The sequence below is a fragment of the Asterias amurensis genome, chromosome 8, assembly GCF_032118995.1.
Source record: "Asterias amurensis chromosome 8, ASM3211899v1".
NCBI classification, from domain to species: Eukaryota; Metazoa; Echinodermata; class Asteroidea; order Forcipulatida; family Asteriidae; genus Asterias; species Asterias amurensis.
Genome location: NC_092655.1, coordinates 5,411,609 through 5,433,450, shown reverse-complemented (window position 1 = coordinate 5,433,450; position 21,842 = coordinate 5,411,609). Strand labels below are relative to the sequence as shown.

The 21,842-nt window shown below is 40.0% G+C and overlaps 2 protein-coding genes across 3 annotated transcripts in view; both read right to left on the bottom strand.

Annotated features, from left to right (window-relative positions):
* Nucleotides 1–578: 578 nt before the first annotated feature.
* Nucleotides 579–8,813, bottom strand: LOC139940534 (phospholysine phosphohistidine inorganic pyrophosphate phosphatase-like). The gene is made up of 7 exons (XM_071936832.1): nucleotides 8,674–8,813; nucleotides 7,836–8,023; nucleotides 7,033–7,189; nucleotides 4,212–4,275; nucleotides 3,363–3,455; nucleotides 2,393–2,484; nucleotides 579–1,786 (listed from the first exon to the last, which is right to left on the bottom strand). Exons 1-7 carry the CDS (start codon nucleotides 8,799–8,801, stop codon nucleotides 1,699–1,701), a joined length of 810 nt encoding a protein of 269 aa, XP_071792933.1. The 5' UTR covers nucleotides 8,802–8,813; the 3' UTR covers nucleotides 579–1,698.
* Nucleotides 8,814–9,103: 290 nt separating this feature from the next.
* The window catches only part of LOC139940445 (major facilitator superfamily domain-containing protein 10-like), a 130,299-nt gene continuing 117,560 nt past the window's right edge, over nucleotides 9,104–21,842 (bottom strand). For both annotated transcript variants that reach the window (XM_071936700.1, XM_071936698.1), the window contains 9 exons: nucleotides 21,221–21,412; nucleotides 19,638–19,734; nucleotides 18,343–18,454; nucleotides 17,608–17,663; nucleotides 16,716–16,768; nucleotides 15,701–15,791; nucleotides 14,578–14,625; nucleotides 13,460–13,549; nucleotides 9,104–12,454 (listed from right to left, as the gene is read on the bottom strand). In XM_071936700.1, coding sequence (XP_071792801.1) covers nucleotides 12,345–12,454; nucleotides 13,460–13,549; nucleotides 14,578–14,625; nucleotides 15,701–15,791; nucleotides 16,716–16,768; nucleotides 17,608–17,663; nucleotides 18,343–18,454; nucleotides 19,638–19,734; nucleotides 21,221–21,412 — 849 coding nt within the window. In that variant the 3' untranslated portion in view covers nucleotides 9,104–12,344. The remainder of the gene's footprint in view (nucleotides 12,455–13,459; nucleotides 13,550–14,577; nucleotides 14,626–15,700; nucleotides 15,792–16,715; nucleotides 16,769–17,607; nucleotides 17,664–18,342; nucleotides 18,455–19,637; nucleotides 19,735–21,220; nucleotides 21,413–21,842) is intronic.

Below are 21,842 nucleotides of genomic sequence, written 5' to 3'. Positions count from 1 at the left end.
TGCCATTCAACCGTTAACTGCCGTGTAGCCAGGGATCACAACCAAATTGCGAAACAACCTGGGAAGCAGCGGCCAGGGGATCACCTTAAGGGGATGCAACTTTTTATTTCAGATATCAAATATTTAATGAAAAAGTATTGTCATCAGATTTTAAAGAAACCAATAAAATGTGTGAAGCCTCATTGTTATTTGAACGGGGATCAATAACAGCAACCCAAACTACCAGTTATTTATTTTACGTGCTCTGTTTTATTTCACAACAACACTGTATCGCACAATGTTCTACAGTTAGAAAATATACTTATTTATTATAGATCTCTATATCCTGTAAATACTTTATCAACAGAAAAAACCCAGTGTATTTCTGTGTTTTTGAATCCTGAAAAAAAAGTATATATACCCTTTAAACATAAGACTCTAAAAAACAAAATAAAATAATAATGCAAAATAATACCGACACTATGTCTAACCTGTTGGCATGGTGGTTCAAGTTTAGAACTCCTTGTTACAGGGGCCACCGGCCAACTTTTTATTTTCAAATTTAATGCCCAACCATTTATATTTTGATAAAGTTTGAATGTTAAAGCCTGAGAAACAAGTTAATGTTCGATTACTGACCTGCGGTGTGATTATTAAGTTTACATCCGAAACAGTTTTTCACCTTGAAAAGTTCCAAATTATTCTACTTGTTAGCAATTAAAATTGGACCCTGTTGGTAAGTGTTATTTATTTTAAACTATCAAAGACCAGTCTTCTCTCTTGGTGTATCTCAACATATGCATAAAATAACAAACCTGTGAAAATTTGAGCTCAATTGGTCGTCAAAGTTGCGAGATAATACTGTGGAAAAAACACCCTTGTCACATGAAGTTATGTGCTTTCAGATGCTTGATTTCTAGACCTCAAAATCAAATTCTAAGGTCTTATAATAAAATTTGTGGAAAATTACTTCTTTTTCGAATACTACGTTACTTCAGAGGGAGCCGTTTCTCACAATGTTTTATACTATCAACCTCTCCCCATTACCAGTTACTAAGTAAGGCTATATGTTTATAACTATTTTGAGTAATTACCAATAGTGTCCAGTACCTATAAGCAGAATGCAGCACCAAAGTCCAGCTTTCTCCAGAAGACAATCTGGAGCCTACTGGCCCGGTTTTAAAAATACCGGCCTCTGGTCTAGTGTTAATTTCCAGTCCTGGTGGGGGTAGGGGCCGAGTGTTAGGGTAGAACGGTTGCACAGCCCTGTATGCTTCCTTTTTGAAAGGCGTTTTCTCCTTTAATAGTGAAGAAAACCCAATGAGGAAATTGTAAATTTCTATCCGAGCATTTCAAGTGCACCAAGGCAATGACCAGGGCCATGGAGGCAATCGCCTTTGTTGCCTCCGTCGAGTACCAGGATAGGGCCCAATTTCATGGCTCTGCTTACCGTAAGCACAGAATCGACGGTTATGGAAGCAAGGAATTCTGTGCTTACGGCAAGCGTATTTCACAGGTTAGCGGCGAATTTGGGCTTCTGCGTGTGCGTACTCCACGTTACTAGGCATTCTAGGCTTACAAGGCTAGCGCAGAAATTGGGGGCTTGCACGTAAGCGGGGAATCGCGATCGTAAGCGCAGAATTTTGGCGGTAAGCAGAGCCATGAAATTGGGCCCTGGTTGCATGGTGTCAGACCACAAGACCTCAATCAGCACATCAATCAGTTCCCGAGTATTAAATCAACAGCTTGCGCCAAGTTGTCTACAAACCCATCTGGTGTGACTACAGACTGACTCTCATCTTCAGGTCTGTGGACAGATTCAAGACAAATACAACGGTTATTACACTTGAAGCAATTCATTAAAGTAGAACAATATTAAAGAACAAGAGACTTTGATTTGAGGCTTCTGATGATTTCTGGAATGCATCATTTCTTTATCACAAATAATTGTCTGTCAAAACTGAAAAAAAGAGCATAATTCAACATGAAATCTGAATAAAAAACACACTTTTTACAACAAGAATGGTGCGCTGATGAACATAAATGCCCAGCTGACATTAGTCTAAATCGTTTTGAGTTTTTGCTCAGACAACCAAGGTATTTTAGCCATAAAGACATTGACATATTCGTCCAAGGGGTTCCGAAAAACATTAGGCTTCAAGTGGATATCAAAGCCAAACCATGTTTGGCTTTGATATGCCGAGTCCCACTTGAAGTATCTCTTGGACAACATTTGCACACAACGAAACACTAATGTATTGACCCCCAATGCATATACACAGAAAGCTAAAGCAGTTACCCGCTCGGCTTTCAACAGTAACACTTTCTACAAAGATCTGAACTGCTCCATACATGAGTTTTGTCTTATCATTCCTTCAAGAGAATGTAATCATAGATAAATAAAATCCTTTACCTGAATTTCCCAGTCCTGACTTGAACTCCTTTTATTCCAGATCGTTGAGCTCCACCGATATCGTTTAATATATCATCTCCAATCATAACTGCCTATAACATCAAAAGGAATAATTAGATTTCTCCAAATCTTAGTAGGGTGTCATGGCTGAGTGGTTATAGAAGAGCATCAACTTCAAGTTCTGGTGGTTAAGTCATCGGAGTATGGGTTCAGGTCCCAGCCGTGACAGTTGTGTACTTGAGCAAGATACATTACTATAATTGCTTCTCTTCACCCAGGGGTATAAATGGGTACCTACGGAGGTAGAGGTTGACATCGTGTATGAAAAAACCTTTAACTGTGAATCTTTAAGAGGACAATCCAACAGGAAAATATGCCAGAGTTGACAACAGATTGGTAGTTTAGTGATTATTCATTCTTATAGTAGGCAAGGCAGTCCCGGGAAACACCAAGTGAGGATACTGATCTTAGACAATTACAAAACGCACCCAGGGATGGATTTCACAAAGAGTTAAGACTAGTCTTATCTTGAGTTTGGACAAGCTACTCGTCCCAACTTAAGACTAGCTTTAAAGGATTTGGGTACTTTTTCAAAATGTCCATAGATTTACATTTAACTTACAGGGTTTGAAAATAATGATAGTGGAAAGCTTCCCTTCAAATATCACTTACTGAGGTAATGCAGTTTTTGAGAAATGAGTAAAACAATGTAATGAAAATACGTTTGTAAATGATTAAAATAATTTTCGTCTCGTGAGACGAAAATTACAGCACCTCAGCACGTAATATTTTCAGGGAAGCTCTCTACTATCATTATCTTCAAACTGTGTAAGTCTAGTGTAAAATGTGGACATTGTGTTTTTTGTCCTACAAAAGTTACATAGACCCTTTAAGTTTGTAATTACTCCTAAAGATTCCTAGGACTAGTCCCAAGTTACATCTTTTTGAAATCCGACCTCTGATTTATTACCTTTTCTACGGGGACCTGCATGTCTTGAAGTGCACCAAGGAAGAAACCCTGATCCGGTTTGCCAACTACTTCTGCTTTGCATCCTGCTGCAAACTGAAGACAAAGGAACAATACTGTTATCATTTTGCTACCCTTCTATTTCTCATCAGTGCCATCGCTGCGCCTGCTACACTATGATATTTAATGGCAAATCAAGATTTCAACGAGAGCAAAGTTATTTTGGATTCTAAAAAAACTTTCCTATTTAACTGAAAAGAATGTGTTTCACAGTACTGTATTTCGCAATAATGATTGGCTTTTTCACGCTATGACCGCTGTATAGCCCCTGGTCTGCCCTAGCAAATGGACTATTCCGGGCAATAGCCATCCGTACTCCGAAGTAGGTGTAAGCGGTCAAACCAGTCTCGACGCCTCCAAGGGCGGTAGTCCACAGTTTAAGAGAAACAGAATGAAAAGGGCTTTAGACATTTAAAGGCACTGTACACGTTTGGTAAATGTCAAAGACCAGTCTTCTCACTTGGTGTATCCCATCATGTGCATAAAATAACAAGCCTGCGAAAATTTGGGCTCAATCGGTCATCGAAGTTGCGAGAAAATGATGCAAGAAAAAACACCCTTGCTGGACGAGTTTGTGTGCTTTCAGATAGGAATAAAAGACTTCTAGCTAGAAGCCTTTTATTATTTTAGTGAGAAATTACCTCTTTCTCAACAACTAAGTTACTTCAGAGGGAGTCGTTTCTCACAATTTTTTATACTCTCAACAGCTCTCCAATGCTCGTTACCAAGTCAGTTTTTAAGTTACAATTTCTTTTGAGTAATTACCAAACGTGTAGCTTCCATTTAAGTTACCTCAAGTGCTGTCATGAAACCCCCAACATCCATCATCAAACCATCTTTCTCCTTGTAGTAACGTCTGAAAAAAAGAAAACAAAATATTATGATAAGATTGAGGTTCCACGATTCCAGGTGGTTGAAGACTAAAGGCCCAGTCCCACTGCAGCGATAACGAGATCAATAACGATAACGACGCAAAGAGAACGCATTCTATTGGTTGAATGAGCGAGTGCGTATTCTGCATGGAGCAATTCAACCAATACAATGCATTCTCTGTGAGTCGTGATCGTTATCGTTCTTGTTATCGCTGCAGTGTGACTCGGCCTTTTGGATGGATCTAAACACAGGTATAATGAAGCTGTTTTCCCCTAAGGAGTTGGGCAGAAAATGACAGGACATGATCAAAAGCAAGGGTGAGGTAAATCAAGAGCAACAGCATGTTTAGTACCCAACAGCCTTTCTTGTACATATCGTTGTCTAGTCTAATACCAAAGGGTGTACAGTCTGTCTAGTACCAAAGGGTGTACAGTCTGTCTAGTACCAAAGGGTGTACAGTCTGTCTAGTACCAAAGGGTGTACAGTCTGTCTAGTACCAGAGGGTGTACAGACTGTCTAGTACCAAAGGGTGTACAGTCTGTCTAGTACCAAAGGGTGCACATGTCGTTGTCTGGTCTGTCTAGTACCAAAGGGTGTACAGTCTGTCTAGTACCAAAGGGTGTACAGCCTGTCTAGTACCAAAGGGTGTACAGTCTGTCTAGTACCAAAGGGTGTACAGACTGTCTAGTACCAGAGGGTGTACAGACTGTCTAGTACCAAAGGGTGTACAGTCTGTCTAGTACCAAAGGGTGTACAGTCTGTCAAGTACCAAAGGGTGTACAGTCTGTCAAGTACCAAAGGGTGTACAGTCTGTCTAGTACCAAAGGGTGTACAGTCTGTCTAGTACCAAAGGGTGTACAGTCTGTCTAGTACCAAAGGGTGTACAGTCTGTCTAGTACCAAAGGGTGTACAGTCTGTCTAGTACCAAAGGGTGCACATGTCGTTGTCTGGTCTGTCTAGTACCAAAGGGTGTACAGTCTGTCAAGTACCAAAGGGTGTACAGTCTGTCTAGTACCAAAGGGTGTACAGTCTGTCTAGTACCAAAGGGTGTACAGTCTGTCTAGTACCAGAGGGTGTACAGACTGTCTAGTACCAAAGGGTGTACAGTCTGTCTAGTACCAGAGGGTATACAGACTGTCTAGTACCAAAGGGTGCACATGTCGTTGTCTGGTCTGTCTAGTACCAAAGGGTGTACAGTCTGTCTAGTACCAAAGGGTGTACAGTCTGTCTAGTACCAAAGGGTGTACAGTCTGTCTAGTACCAAAGGGTGTACAGCCTGTCTAGTACCAAAGGGTGTACAGTCTGTCAAGTACCAAAGGGTGTACAGTCTGTCTAGTACCAAAGGGTGTACAGTCTGTCTAGTACCAAAGGGTGTACAGTCTGTCTAGTACCAAAGGGTGTACAGCCTGTCTAGTACCAAAGGGTGTACAGTCTATCAAGTACCAAAGGGTGTACAGTCTGTCTAGTACCAAAGGGTGTACAGCCTGTCTAGTACCAAAGGGTGTACAGTCTGTCAAGTACCAAAGGGTGTACAGTCTGTCTAGTACCAAAGGGTGTACAGCCTGTCTAGTACCAAAGGGTGTACAGTCTGTCTAGTACCAAAGGGTGTACAGTCTGTCTAGTACCAAAGGGTGTACAGTCTGTCAAGTACCAAAGGGTGTACAGTCTGTCTAGTACCAAAGGGTGTACAGTCTGTCTAGTACCAAAGGGTGTACAGTCTGTCTAGTACCAAAGAGTGTACAGTCTGTCTAGTACCAAAGGGTGTACAGCCTGTCTAGTACCAAAGGGTGTACAGACTGTCTAGTACCAAATGGTGTTCATACAGACTGTCTAGTACCAAAGGGTGTACAGTCTGTCTAGTACCAAAGGGTGTACAGTCTGTCTAATACCAAAGGGTGTACAGTCTGTCTAGTACCAAAGGGTGTACAGCCTGTCTAGTACCAAAGGGTGTACAGTCTGTCTAGTACCAAAGGGTGTACAGCCTGTCTAGTACCAAAGGGTGTACAGACTGTCTAGTACCAAAGGGTGTACAGCCTGTCTAGTATCAAAGGGTGTACAGCCTGTCTAGTACCAAAGGGTGTACAGACTGTCTAGTACCAAAGGGTGTACAGCCTGTCTAGTACCAAAGGGTGTACAGTCTGTCTAGTACCAAAGGGTGTACAGCCTGTCTAGTATCAAAGGGTGTACAGTCTGTCTAGTACCAAAGGGTGCACATGTCGTTGTCTGGTCTGTCTAGTACCAAAGGGTGTACAGTCTGTCTAGTACCAAAGGGTGTACAGTCTGTCTAGTACCAAAGGGTGTACAGCCTGTCTAGTACCAAAGGGTGTACAGTCTGTCTAGTACCAGAGGGTGTACAGTCTGTCTAGTACCAAAGGGTGTACAGTCTGTCTAGTACCAAAGGGTGTACAGACTGTCTAGTACCAAATGGTGTACAGTCTGTCTAGTACCAAAGGGTATACAGTCTGTCTAGTACCAAATGGTGTACAGTCAGTCTAGTACCAAAGAGTGTACAGTCTGTCTAGTACCAAAGGGTGTGCAGTCTGTCTAGTACCAAAGGATGTAGTTTGTTTAGTACCTGTAACAGCCTGTCTAGTACCTACAGTTGTCCAGTCTGCCTGGTAACCATTGTTGTATAATCTGACAAGTACCCAATATTCTGTCTAGTACCTGTAATTGTCTAGTCTTTCTAGTACCCAATGTTATACAGTCTGTTTCGTTCCTCCAACATTTTTGTACATACCCCTTTCCCATGGAGATCAAAACAGGGTTTTCTTGGCTGATCAAAACTTGGAAGGCCTTGTTCATATTATCATAGGTAAACGCATCGGCAGCATCTCCGATTATAACACAGTCTGGTGGTAACGTCAAATCAAACTCAGAGAAGTCCGGTACTGCATCTAAGGGTAGAACATTTTATAAACTACTTGAGAATTCATGATATATGGAAGAGATTTCTTACTAAATGAAACAAAAATCCTAAAAAATTTCCTGAACAGATTTCAGTCCAAGAAAGAATAATAAAATTTAAAAATCAAATTACTTGGGAAAGAAGTGTGTGATGGCCTAGCCGTTAAGAGCCGAATTCAAACTGCAGAGTGTGGAGCTGACTCTCGGTCATGACACCTGTGTCCTTAAGCAAGACACTTCAACCATGATGCTTCGACCTTCGGCTGGGACATTTAGCAGTTGGTCCCGTCCATGTGTTGACAGTTGTGTAATGTATGTGTAAGAACCCTGTGCACTTCGCGAAACGAGTTAGGGTTCACCCCGGTGTTCCTGGTTTGATTGGCAGCATATTGTGCCACAGCACCTGTAAACCGTTACATGGTGCTGTGTAAAAGGAGTAGATCTCATTATTCAAACGTAGTCCCACATACCTTGCAGGAAAATACTGAATGTTGAAGCACCTGGCGTGTCACTGAATGACGGATGAGCACTTTATAAGAAGCCACTAATAACTTAAAGAAGCCTCATTTGTTCTCCTATATATGTTTTTTTTCTATCCTACGTTCCTAAGGAATATAAATTGATGAAGAGACAAACCTGGATGAACGAGCAGATAGGGATGTAAAGATTTCCGTTTGATGACTTGACACGCCGCTGGAGCTGGGGAGAAGACTTCATCTAGGCTGATCGGAAATCCTAATCTTACGAGTTTGTCGACAAGATACTGACGAGTACACTGGGTCTCATTAGTACAGAATCTCACTTTAAGAGGAGATGCTTTCAATCTGAAAATAAGTTAAAAAATTTAAAATAAATAAATGATCAGTTATGTTTCATATTAAATCGAGACCTGAAGAACTTTAACTTAAGCATGTTAAGTTTGGTATCATCCCTATGAATGATGTGACCACCTGTGACATCACATGTTTACAAAAGAGCCACAGAGCCCGGACTTCCTGCAGGCACGATTTGTACACAGCACAGCGGATTGGAAGAAAACATAAAATCTTAAGTTTTATGGAGACGACACTGTCCAAGTTTTATCAACTTTTCGTATGATGATAGAAATGCACATCTCAAAACTTGTCAAGGGAAAAGTTTCCGTATGGCGCCACCACTTTTTCATTCGATATGAAATAATATAGTATCTAATTTACCTCAATGAGATATCCCTTTTCGTAAAAATGAGTGAAAAGGTGGTGGCGCCATACGGAAAGTTATCCCTTGTCAACTTTCTTTCATAACTCTAATAATCTGTCACTGTCTTCTTCATGTCACCTGGTCACCAGTCAATCATCATGATCAGGGGTCATATGTGTCAATTATTAAACTTTTAAAGTCACTGAGACTGAGTCAGTTACTCAGTGTGTGCCAGCAGCACTACACTGCGACTAATAAAACACTGAAATGTTATGTGGTTATAAATTATATTAACCTTTTAACAGCATCAATTGATCCTTGTATTGGTGTTCCATCACCTTCACCGCCGCTGTCGTACAAAACACCCGATATATCAAGTAAAACTCCATCGATGTCAAAACACCATGCTGGCCTGTCCGCCATTGTATTTAGTTACACCAGTAGCGTGACTGTTGTTTTGATAGGGCGCCCTCTCTAGATAGGAAAACGGTAGTTTAACGGAGGGGAGGGGCGGGGCGGGGCAGTGGTGTCCTTTGATGCACAAAGGAAAAAGCTATCTTTCTCTTGCATGCTGTGATAAAATGAAATACATGTAGAACAAAACAAACCTGAGTTTATAAGAAATAAACAAAAAAACAAAGAACAAGAAAAAGCCCATAGGGGTTTAGTCATTTAAAACAATAACGACGCAAAGAGAACAAATTCTATTGGTTGAATTGCTCCACGTAGAACACGCCCTAGCTCTTTCAACCAATCAAGGGCGTGCATTTTTAATGTTAACATTTTCCTTCATGTTACTGAGACCCGTTTGACCGTGCCAGTAGATTGTTGGTCTCCCTACGAAAAGTATAAGCTCTCGACTATACAATAACAACACTTTACAATTAATGTTTGTGTATAACAAAGAGTTTGAATCACTGTAGAATAAAACACCTGTTTATTTCAACCACTTTTAATGTAATGATTGTGTTCACATAGTTCATTAGGACTGCTTGTTTTCACAAAGTGACCATTCACGGGTCAAGTTATCCATTTTATAAAAATACTTACAGCTTTTAGAATTGTCAAACTTACAATTTAAAGTGCACTTTAACTTGATAATGAACACTATCAATCTTATGAGTTACATGATATCTGAAAGATACTTAAACAAAATCCCTAAACACAGCTCAAAAAGAGCAACAAATGGAAGATAGTTGTTTTCTACAAATGCAAAAGCTACATAAGAAGAGTACAGTACTACACCCTAGCAGTGTCCATGTCTATCAAAGGCAAAGTATACTTTTAGTTTTTCGGAACAGTTCAATTGTTTAATGGCCAGGTAACACACTCCCCGGTACCGAGAATGAAAACGAAAAAAATGCATGCCCTCGATTGGTTGGGATGCTCCACGCAGAATATGCCCATGATCATTCAACCAATCGAGGGCGTGCATTTTCATTTTTGTTTTCGTTTTTGTTATCGGGGCCTGTGTGACCAGCCGTCGATTTCACAAAACTCTTCCTAACTTAAGACTAATCTTAGGACTTGGGACGAGTCCCAACCCTGCACTGTAGCATGCAGACCTTAAGATTAATCCTAAGTAAGAAAGAGTTACTCGTCCTAACTCGAGATAAGACGAGTCCTAACTCTTTGTGAAATCGACCCCTGGCCTTTAATCCTGTATAAATGCAGCCGTATACAATAAAACTAGCATCTGCAAAAACAAATTTCAAAAGGTGATAACTTTTTTTTACATAAATATCATCGAAAAACTGCAAAAGATAATTCCAATCTGAGACGTGTTACGAGATCAGTCACTGCTAGGGTTAAATAATTCTCAGCTAACTTGTCAATAAATAGCTTAAAAAGTGGATACACTACCTTATAATCCTCAAAAGTACTTATGTATGGTTTAAATAGAATCTCATGAACATAACCTCAAACAGACATAATATTTGACCCTTCAAAAAAGATGCAACTTTTTATCAAGCACATTGCCTGACCTACCCGTTAAACATGTACACATGGTGTAGCCTCTACTAGACTTTTATGGCCTTAGAATTTCTGATTTGTTTACAGGCAGCGGACACTATTGGTAATTACTCAAAATAATTATTAGCATAAAAACTTACTTGGTAGCGAGTAATGGGGAGAGGTTGATAGTATAAAATATTGTGAGAAACGGCTCCCTCTGAAGTAATGTAGTTTTCGAGTAGAAGTAATTTTCCACAAACTTGATTTCAAGACCTCAGAATTAGATTTTGAGGTCTCGAAATCAAACATCTGAAAGCAGACAACTTCGTGTGACAAGGGTGTTTTTTCTTTCATTATTATCTCGCAATTTCGACAACCGATTGAGCCCAAATTTTCACAGGTTTGTTATTTTATGCATATGTTTACTAGATACAACAAGTGAGGAGACTGGTCTTTGACAATTACCAATAGTGTCCAGTGTCTTTAACCCCGACCTGATAATACTTCCCGGAGGCAACAGAGGCAATTATTTGCCTCCACGCCCCTGGTCATTGCCTTTGTGCCCTTGAAATGCTACGGTAGAAATTCAAGATTTCCTCATAGGGTGCCCTTTACCAAGGAGAAAATGCCTTTGTGCCCAAGCATACAAGCATGTTAACCTTTTTTACAATACATAAAAATGAACATTTCCCAGACTAATGGACTTTAATAGCGGCTTTTTTTTACACTTAGAACAAAATAATTGCTTGGTCAAAATGGAATCATAATAGTTTGGTGCAAAATATATAGCTACAAGTTTTCTTTTACAAAGCTAAGGTAACATTTCCTTTTGTAAAAGGCACTGGACATATTTGGTAATGACTCAAAATATCGATTGGCATAAAAACTTACTTGTAACAAGCAATTGATAACTGTTTGTAGTATAAAACATTGCGAGAAAGGACTCCCTCTAAAGTAACGTAACTTTTTAGAATATTTTTTTTTTGATTGAACATTTAGACCTGTGAAAGACTTCAGGCCTGAAGTGTTCTCAGGCAACTGAAATCAAACAAATTTGTGCAAAAGTTTTTTTTTCACCCAAATCTTCACCGATTTTCACTGAAGTCATTTTATGCATAAGTTGGGATACACAAAGTGCGAGTACTGGTTATTGACAATTACCAAACATGTCAAGTGCCTTTAAAGACACTGGACACTATTGGTAATTGTCAAAGACTAGCCTTCATAGTTGGTGTATCTCAACATATACATAAAATAACAAACCTGTGAAAATTTGAGCTCAATGTGTCATCGAACTTGCGATATGAATGAAAGAAAAAAACACCCTTGTCACACGAAGGTGTGTGCGTTTAGATGGTTGATTTCGAGACCTCAAGTTCTAAATATGAGGTCTCGAAATCAAATTTGTGGAAAATTACTTCTTACCTGGAAACTATGGCACTTAAGAGGGAGCCGCTTCTCACAATGTTTTATACCATCAACCTCTCCCCATTACTCGTCACCAAGAAAGGTTTTATGCTAATAATTATTTTGAGTAATTACCAATAGTGTCTACTACCTTTAAAAAGGGTTAAATTTTATACTAACCTTCAAAATATTTATCTATGTTGACCACCACCACCAAAAATAAATTTGTGACCAAATAAGGCATAAAATTGTAATATCCTTCAAAAGTTTATCCACTACATCCTAAGCAATACAATAAAATAATCTCAGTCCAATTTCATGGCCCTGCTTACCGCTGAGTTCTGCACTTACGATCACTGCTAACTGAGCAAGCGTCAAATTTCTGCACTATTGTGTAAGCGAAGAATGCCTAGTATCATGAAGAATGAATAGTATAAAGTCCCAGCTAACCCGTAAAATACGCTCGACGTAAGCACAAATTTCCCTGCTTCAGTAAGCCGATTCTTTGCGTGCGATAAGAAGAGCCATGAAACTGGGCCCTGCCCACTTGGAACGGGCAATCTTTAGTGTTCATAAATTTACATATCATGCATATGTATTGCTTTATGGTTCCATCACCTTTTGTGGCACCACGATACTCAATCCAATAAGGGGAACTATTAGCATAACTCCGCCCAGTAAGTAGCAGATGGCTGGCCCCATACTCCAGAACCCTGCACACAAATACAAAGAATCAAACAACTCATTTAGTCTAAATACTACACATTTTATAAATACATGCCTTTAAAGGAACACGTTGCCTTGGATCTGACGAGTTGGTCTATAAAAAGCGTTTAAAACCGTTTTTTTATGAAATTTATACGGTTAGAAAGATGTTTTAAAAGTAGAATATAATGATCCACACAAGTGTCACTCAAAGTTGCACGGTTTTCTTTTTACGTCGCGAACTATCACGGTTGGCCATTTATGGGAGTCAAAATCATAAATGGCCGACCGCGTTATTGGACGAGATAAAAAGAAAACCACGCAACTTTGAGGCATATTTGTGTAGATCATTGTATTCTACTTTTAAATCATCTTTCTAACCATATGCATTTTATAACAAACGGGTCACAAACACTTTTCAAAGACCAATTCGACCGATCCAAGGCAATGTGTTCCTTTAATTACTAGTGGTACATAATTTTATGTAAAATTCTGGTTTCCTGTCATGTATATTTTCAGTAAATTTCTGGTTTCACTTGATTTATCTATTCAGTCACTTTCTGATTTCCTGGGTTGTCTTTTCAGTGACAATCTAAAAGAGAAAGGGCTCGCCAGGCGGTGTAACCGGTTTGATTAGCAGCACATTGCATAACATGACCCTTGGCAAACATTACATGGTGCTTTGAAAGAATATGTCTCATATTTCATTACGTAGCTCCACATACCTTGCAGGAAAAAATACTGAGCGCTTTGATAAAGGGCTTTATCTTCAAGTACGCGCCAATCCTCCAATCAGATTTGGTGATATAAACCTACATTGCACAGCTAATACAACTACCTGCGTCTTGTGTGTTCTATGTCACGATAAATATGTTATCACACGCGCTTGTGTGATAACTTATAATATAAGGAACTAGTATTATTATTAAATATTTCTGATTTCTCTGTAAATATTTTCAGTCACTTTTCACCATTTCTTTAACAATTAACAGTAATTTAGAAATAAAACTCACACATAGATGCGAAGATCGGTCCCAATGCTCGAGCCAATGCTCCCAAGGATCTAAATATACCCATAATGGTTCCTTTTTGATCGGCTGAACCTAGAAACAGAAAGTACAAACATTGAACAAAATAACAACAATAAACAGATAGGTAACATTTTAACATTTATACGACAACGGATTTTGTCTATCTCCCGTAACCTTTTGACAATACCCGCTGGTATTGTCAAAAGGTTATTGGAGATAGACAACATGCGTTGTCAGCAGTAACAGACATGCGCAGCTGGAACTCCGAAGTGGCTTATTACCTGATGTAAATATGGCAGCGCCCTGAAATGAAGATGGCGTGCACCGTACGTAGTTTTTTGACATCATTACATCAACTAATTAACTTTGTTATTTCAAATCTGCATTATCATCCACCGAAAATACAGTGTAATTATGTTTGTGACAAAGAAATAATACCGTATGCTTGTCCGCCATTTTAAAAACCACTCGCCAACACCTCAGAAGTATGTTCGCGTAAATTTGCCAACGTTCGCCAACGGTGGCGGCACACAACTCGTTCCACTTGAAATTGTTAGCGAACGTGCGCAACTGTTGCACCTCAGGCTTACTTTCTCTTGGAATAATTTTCTATTATTTGGTTTTACCCTACACTGATGAGTGTTAAAGCATTGTTTATGTTCTCAAGTCCTATGAAGAAAAGTATGGCACATTACTCATCGGTGTATGGGTTAAAGGGACTGGGGTGGATTTCACAAACAGTTAAGACTAGTCTTATCTCGAGCTACTCGTCCTAACTTAGGACTGTCCTTAAATTTTTAATATCTCCTAAGACTAGTCCTAATTTAGGACTAGTTCTAACTCTTTGTGAAGTCGACCCCTGGACACCTTTGGTAATGTTCAAAGACCAGAAATCTCACTGGATGTATCTGCTTATCTGACATTCAAAGGGTCAAAGAAATTGTCTTATCTAACTGTGCAATGAAGCTATGTTTTTAAAGTTTGACATTATTTCAGAAAACCAAAGCATATGGCAGGTTTACCCTCCTCCCTCCCATCAGCGTACATTTTGTACGCTTGTGAAAATGTTGATAATTGTAAATGGCCCTGAAATCACTTACCATAGACAGAAACTATAGTTGTCAAACAGGACACAACGGTACCAGCAGCTGTTAAATTATGCAAATGAGAATAATACATGATCAAGGTCATCAATTAATTCTAGTCAAAATCAACATGGCATAATCTCTGAATAGTTTCATGTAGGATCAAATCAAACAATAATAAGTTCATATGGTTCTACAAAATCTCTTTCTGAGGGCAGCACAAGGTTAAAGTCAATTAAGAAGGGTGTGGCCTCTACGCCCTTCTTCCGTACCACAAAGTACTTTTCGTCAGGTTAAAGGCAGTAGACACTATTGGTACTTACTCAAAATGTTTATTTGCATAAAACCTTCCTTGGTGACGAGTAATGGGGAGAGGTTGATTGTATAAAACATTGTGAGAAACGGCTCCCTCTGAAGTGCCATAGTTTTCGAGAAAGAAGTACTTTTCCACAAATTTGATTTCGAGACCTCAGGTTTAGAAGTTGAGGTCTCGAAATCAACCATCTAAACGCACACAACTTCGTGTGACAATGGTGTTTTTTTCTTTCATTATTATCTCGCAAGTGTGATGACCGATTGAGCTCAAGTTTTCACCGGTTTGTTATTTTATGCATATGTTGAGATACAACAACTGTGAAGGCTAGTCTTTGACAATTACCAACAGTGTCCACTGCCTTTAACAGAAAGTTGTAATCAATAAAATGGCTTCTGACCAAAGATTGTGGCATCACTGTGTATGTTTTGTTATAGTCTTGCTAACAACCAGATTTTGGGTGTAATCCCTGGCCACAAGACAGTTAATGGTTTCATGGCTTTCAATTGGCAAACCCTGACAAAAGATACTGACAAAATAGGGAGACCGACAAAATTAGATAGCTCAGTTGGTAGAGCAACAGCTCATTAATCAAGAGATTGTTGGTTCAAATCCCATTCGAGGCAAACATTCTTTCTTCAACCCCAAATACTTAACAATTGGAGACTTTTGACAGTCCTTTTTCACAGTTCTCGCCAGTAGTGGCGTGCTCAGACCTACATGTGCAATGTACGCATGCTCAGAGACGCAAAAAAGACCATTACGTCAGCTGCCGCCATTGTCTCAAAAGTCTCCCATTAATAAGAAAGCTTATGAATAACCTACCGAATGAAAAGAGAGCAAGGCCAGTGTAGAACGGCACGACGGATGTTGCATAACCAATGATGAGAAAAGACGGTATAAGAACCACCATGCCCTGACAACATCAAACAAAGGACAACAGTTTCAATCATAATATAACACAATTGCAGCGAGTGGTTATATGAGGTACATATAGGGGCATTGCTTGGCAACAGATAGACCGGGCCCTTGTCTTTATCTGCAAGGATAAAGATAGGTCCCTGTCGTTAGATCCAGTGATTCCATTGGATACAATGATATCATTTGATAAACATGCACAGTGACATGAGCTAGCTGCCCAAACAATACACTGCTGTCACATCCGCAACAGACTTTGTCTGCATATCTCTATATGAAATGACTAAGGTCAAGGGTGAATCTACACGTCGGTTTTGGAGGCAGGTCTCTGGCGTTATTCACGAGCCACGACGTGTGACGCCAGGGCCCAATTTCATAGAGCTGCTAAGCACTAAAATTTGCTTAGCATGAAGTTTCTTCCTTGATAAAAACAGGATTACCAACAAAATTTCCATATGATGGATATTGCCTGTTACTGGTATTAAGCTGTTGTTGGCTTATCCTGAAAACCACATGGAAATTTGGTTGGAGAACCTGTTTTTATGAGGGCAAAGATTTCATGCTTAGCAATTTTTTGTGCTTAGCAGCTCTATGAAATTGGGCCCAGATGTTCAGGATAGGCAACAGACAGCTCAGGATATAGTGATGTGTGGGAATGTGTAGAGAGGCTTTCCTCTTGCAGGCCTGAGGTTTTGTATCATTTGAATGAGAAGTTACCTCTTTCTAATAAGACTACGACACTTCAGAGGGAGCCCTTTCTCACAATGTGTTTAACTTTCAACAGCTCTCCGTTACTCATAACCAAATAAGGTTTTTGTGCTAACAATGATTTAGTGTAATTACAAAAAGTGTCCAGTGCCTTTAATGTGCTATTTTCATAAAAAATATTCAATACATTTTCAATTCCTATAATTAGACTGACCATGAGTGCAACTCTTTTCTCTTTTCCTGGGCGTATTCTTCGCAGGTATCCACCTAGTAGTATAAGAAAATCATCAAACTAAATTGAATAAATCCTATATCACTCATAAAAACCCACTTAATTTACCAAAAATTGTTTTGATTATGAATATTTCCTTTGAAGAAGATCTATGACAACTATTTTCCTACCCAAAACATTTATACTCCAATACTTTAACAGACTTTACAGAATGTAGATTCGAATCCTGGCCAGGGCCCAATTTCATAAATCAGTTAGCAGAAAAAAACTGCTTGACAAATTTCTTTTCTAAGCAAAAATTGAGTAGGGGCCAAGTCACACCATTGCAACTTAATGGAATTTTGGCTGGCAACCTGCTTCTGTTAAGCAACACTCTTCTGAGCTTAGTGTTTGTGTTAACAGCATAGAAACAGAATCCGGAGAACGCTGAGTGCGTCATTGTGCACGCAATTTCTTTGTGAGACCACATTGACCAACTAAAGCACTAGTAACGGTGCATGTGCGCTGACATCTTGCCATTCTGCCATACACGCGTGTCAAGCGATGATCATTTTGCCATGCACGCGTATTGCGCGGTATCGTTACACCATGTCCACAGACCACACAGAGGGCAGGCCGAGCTCAGCATTCTACGGGTTCTATTTCTATGGTTTACAGCCTTAAAAATGGGTACCGACGAGAGCTGGGGAATAATCTCCAATGGACTGGCATTTTTTCCAGATATATTCCGAGTGGTTTAATGACAAGGAAACTGGATATAAACCTTGACTGATCGAGCCATATTGGCTCAGCACAGACATTACTTCTCTTTGTATTACCATAGATAATGAGCTTGAGTAAAAGTCTACACGCTCTATGACCTTTGAACTCTTACCCTGTACAAGAGCCATAATTGCACCGATGAACACAAACATTTTACCCTGTTGCATGCTGTAAATGAGAGGCGAGAAACCAAAAAAACAAGTTAAAATCAAACATTGGGAGTGTTCGTTAATCCAAATAACCAACTCAAGTTCTGATTGCTGAGTCATGAGAGTGTGGGTTTGAATCCCGGCCCTGAAATTTGTGCTCTTGGCTTGTACCTAAATGCTCATAGCGCCCGCAACGACCTCAAAATTTCACCTACCTCCACACAAAGCAGAGGGTCATAGAAACCAGACCGACTTAAAATTTTTCAATTTCTCCACGTTAACATAGAATCTACAGTTCAAAAATAAAGCCAAGTTTTTCTGCAATTTTCCCAAGCAAAAAGTGTCTCTAAGAAATTAGCAATGTCTGGATGTAGGGTCATGGGGCCAATAACATCCCTTTATTCTTTCTCAGCTCCCTATACAGGGAGTATACAGCCCCGAGCTGCCGTGGCGCTCCGAAGGCTTTAACATTCACAATATCAACCTCTACCCTCGCATTTACCCATTTATACCCCTGTGTGAAGAGAAGCAATTATAGTAAAGTATCTTGATCAAGGACACAAGTGTCACAACCGGGATTCAAAACCACATTCCAGGGTGACTTAGCATCAGAACTTAAATTCAATGCTCTTAACCACTCGGCCACGACACTCTACGAGATGTACAGATACAAACAGTCTCTAAATAATAAGAAGTACCTTGTATATTGGAAGCGTCTGTGAACGAGGAATGTGAGAGTAAACTCTAGCCCGGAGAATAAGAAGAGATAAAAGAAGTAACAAACTCCAAGAAGACGAAGCATCCTCTGATCTGAAATAGAAAAATGGTAGGAATAAAGATCTTGCCTCTAGCTACCGGGCAACGAACCTCGGTAGTCTAGTTGGTAAGACACTGCTCTAGGGTTGCAAGGGTCGTGGGTTCGAATCCCACCCGAGTAATATGCATGTGATATTTCTTTCATAGGACTTGGGAAAGTACTGAGTGTAAAGTGCTAATAAACACACATCGGTGTATGGTTAAATAACCAAACCTAATAATAAAGCTAATACTTATTTGGTGTTGGTCGCTCGGCTTTTTGTTGATGAACATAATGTCAGTGTTTAGGTCACAATGTTGTAGGATCTCTCAAAACCCAAGTTAAACCAGGTCTGCAAAGCAAGGCCGGTCGGCTAGTTTTTGCGTGTGACCATGACCAGCCTTCTGTGGGCCTGCTTGCAGAGCTGCATTGGCTCCCAGTTAGAGATCAGGTATCCTTCTAAATTGTCACTCATGTCTACAAAATGGCTTTTTGTTCCTAAAACTAGAAGGAAGGCTGGGGATGGCTCATTCGCCATGGCTGCCCCGCGCCTGTGGAATAAGCTTCCCGCCAGTCTAGAAGGAAGGCTGTAGATGGCTCATTCGCCATGGCTGCCCCGCGCCTGTGGAATAAGCTTCCCGCCAGTCTAGAAGGAAGGCTGTAGATGGCTCATTCGCCATGGCTGCCCCGCGCCTGTGGAATAAGCTTCCCGCCAGTCTAGAAGGAAGGCTGGCGATGGATCATTCGCCATGGCTGCCCCTAGTCTGTGGAATGAGCTTCCTGCTATCCTAGAAGGAAGGCTGGCGATGGCTCACTCACAATGGCTGCCCCTCGTCTGTGGAACAAGCTTCCTGCTGATCTCGAGGGAAAGCTGAGGATAGCTCGTTCATCACGACTGCCCTGCGTCTGTGGAATGAGCTTCCCGCCGGTCTGAGCGAAGCAATCTCGACGCCTGTATTAAGACAACTCCTTAAAACCTTCCTTTTACACACCCAATCCTATTTTTGTTTTTGGGGAGGGTTTTGTTTTTGTTTTCGTGTCTCCTGTAAAACTCTTTGTTCTTTGTTTATTGCTATATAAATGCTATGTATTATTATTATTATATTAGTTTAACTCAAAGTTGTCTGAATGCAAGGTGAACACTAATACACAACCACTAAGTTAAACCATTGTCGTAGATACTGAAATTAAACTGACCTGATGGTTTAATATTCTTGACAGCTGAGAAGAGGAATAATGAGATGGGGTTGATCAGATCCTGAGCATCCTTGAAGCTACTGCCGAATGATAAAGCCTGAAAGAGCGTCAAAAAGAAAGATGAGGAAAGAAAACACTTCAAGATGCCATGATCTTTTATGATGATGATATGGGTTTTCTCGGTCAATTTCGGCAAATGAGCAGCCAATTTAATCATCAAGCTATTCTATTTCGCGCAAAATCGAATGCTACTGAAAAGGGTCATTCGATTTCGTTTTATGATTAGTCAAATGTAATGTTGCGTCAATCGATTTAACAAAATAATCATTCAATTTAACAATTCATCAAAGCAGCATTCAAATTCGCAGACGCTTCTTGAGGCGTGTGTGTTACAAAAAAAAAGAACGATACGCTAAATTGAACAGAGTGCTAGAGGAATTTGACTCAACTCAAAACGAAATTGAATGGCCGAATTCTGAATTTGAAACGCAGTAACAACTGGAGAGGCAAAACAGCTTCAATTCGAACGCATGAAAATGAGTTTGACTGCTCATTTGTCGAATTTGACCGAGAAAACCTATAGTACTTACACTGCTAGCAACTGTTTTGTTAAAACTGTTCTGTAATGTTCCTTTATAAGGAGTGGTAAACTGAGTAGGTCATTCACAGAATACTCAATGAAGGCTCGTGTTTTTTTCATGATCTCAATCCAAATTTCACCGGACATAGTTGATTTTGCTTATTATATTTTCACTTTACTCTCACATTACAATCCTCACTGACTTCTACAGACGTCACTCGCTTGAATGTTCCCCGAGCAAACAAAGTTCTAGGTCAAATAACTTTCAGTGTAGCTGGGCCAGTGATTTGGAACAATCTTCCTACTGTCATTAGGGAATCTGTTACTTCATAGGTAGTAACCTTAATAGGTGGCAGTGTCATGGCCGAGCGGTTAAGAGCACTGGATTCAAGCACTGGTGTTTGATCAGCAGGGTGTGGGTTCAGATCCCAGTTGTGACACTTGCTACATGAAATTTGGGAGGTAGTGCTTTCTGCTCTACTGGCTAGGCTTTGAATTGAAGATACCCAAGCCTACATTCGTATGGACTGTAAAAGGGGTAACCCTGTTTCAGCCCTAGGAGTAGGTGGCAACTGCCTCTGGAAAAAATAATTGTAGCCCACACCTTGAAGTGGCCTTCAGGCCTTGTGTGTCAGTTTACTTGCATACAAAAAATTAAAAAGTAGATACGTCCACTGTATGCTAAATGAGCAAAGTTGTTTGTTAATTAACTTCACTATCACAGAATGAGTTCTTAACTGGTCTCAACATTACGACTAGCTTGCTCTAGTCATTGTCAGGAGACTGAAGGGGTTCAGAGGTTTCAGTGTAGAGTCAGTCAATGCTCTGATTGGTTCTCCCGAAGGGAGACTTGTGATTGGTTATTGGCTCAGGAATATTGTGTGCGTTGCCAATTGCTTGTGAGTACCCTGTGTAGCGGGGCGTGTCAGATGTTGATATGTAGAGATTGTCTAAGAACAGGACTTGCTCAGCAGTGTTCGGTACGATAATGCTTTAAACTCACTCTTCTATGTCTTGGCAATGTCTCTTTGAAGAAGAAGAAGATAAAGATGATATCAGCAACAGCCAGAGTGATTGCAAACAAGGCCGGTTTGAAGTATAGAGCTTCTCCCTTACCACCGGAGGACATCGCAAAGTAGGCTCCGATCATGGGTCCCATGATGAAGCCAATAGAGAAGGCAATACCAATCAGCGCCTATGGAAGATAGATACAGGTGCTTTTAAAGGCAGTGGACACTATTGGTAATTACTCAAAATAATTATTAGCATAAAACCTTACTTGGTTACGAGTAATGGGGAGCTGTTGATAGTATAAAACATTGTGAGAAACTTATAGATGTTAAATTTGCATCGGGGATAAAGAATATTAATTTTGGTTTTTACCCATACACCGATGTAGACACTGCTCTAGAATTGCAAGGGTCGTGGGTTTGAATCCCACCCGAGTAACATAACTGTGATATTTTTTCACAGGACTCGGGAAAGTACTGAGTATACAGTGCTAACACACATCGGTGTATGGGGGAAAAAACAAAATTAGTATTTACATTTATTCTTATTTACACCATGCAGAGCTTCAAACCTCACTTCTGTTATAAATGTTCAGCTTATCAATTTGGTTCTAC

Coding starts and splice junctions, on each gene's coding strand:
- LOC139940534 (XM_071936832.1), bottom strand. CDS start 8,801: ATGGCGGACAGGCCAGCATGGTGTTTTGACATCGATGGAGTTTTACTT. Junction 8,024..8,673: donor TCAATTGATGCTGTTAAAAG/GTTAATATAATT, acceptor ACTTATTTTCAG/ATTGAAAGCATCTCCTCTTA. Junction 4,276..7,032: donor TTGATCTCCATGGGAAAGGG/GTATGTACAAAA, acceptor TCTTTTTTTCAG/ACGTTACTACAAGGAGAAAG.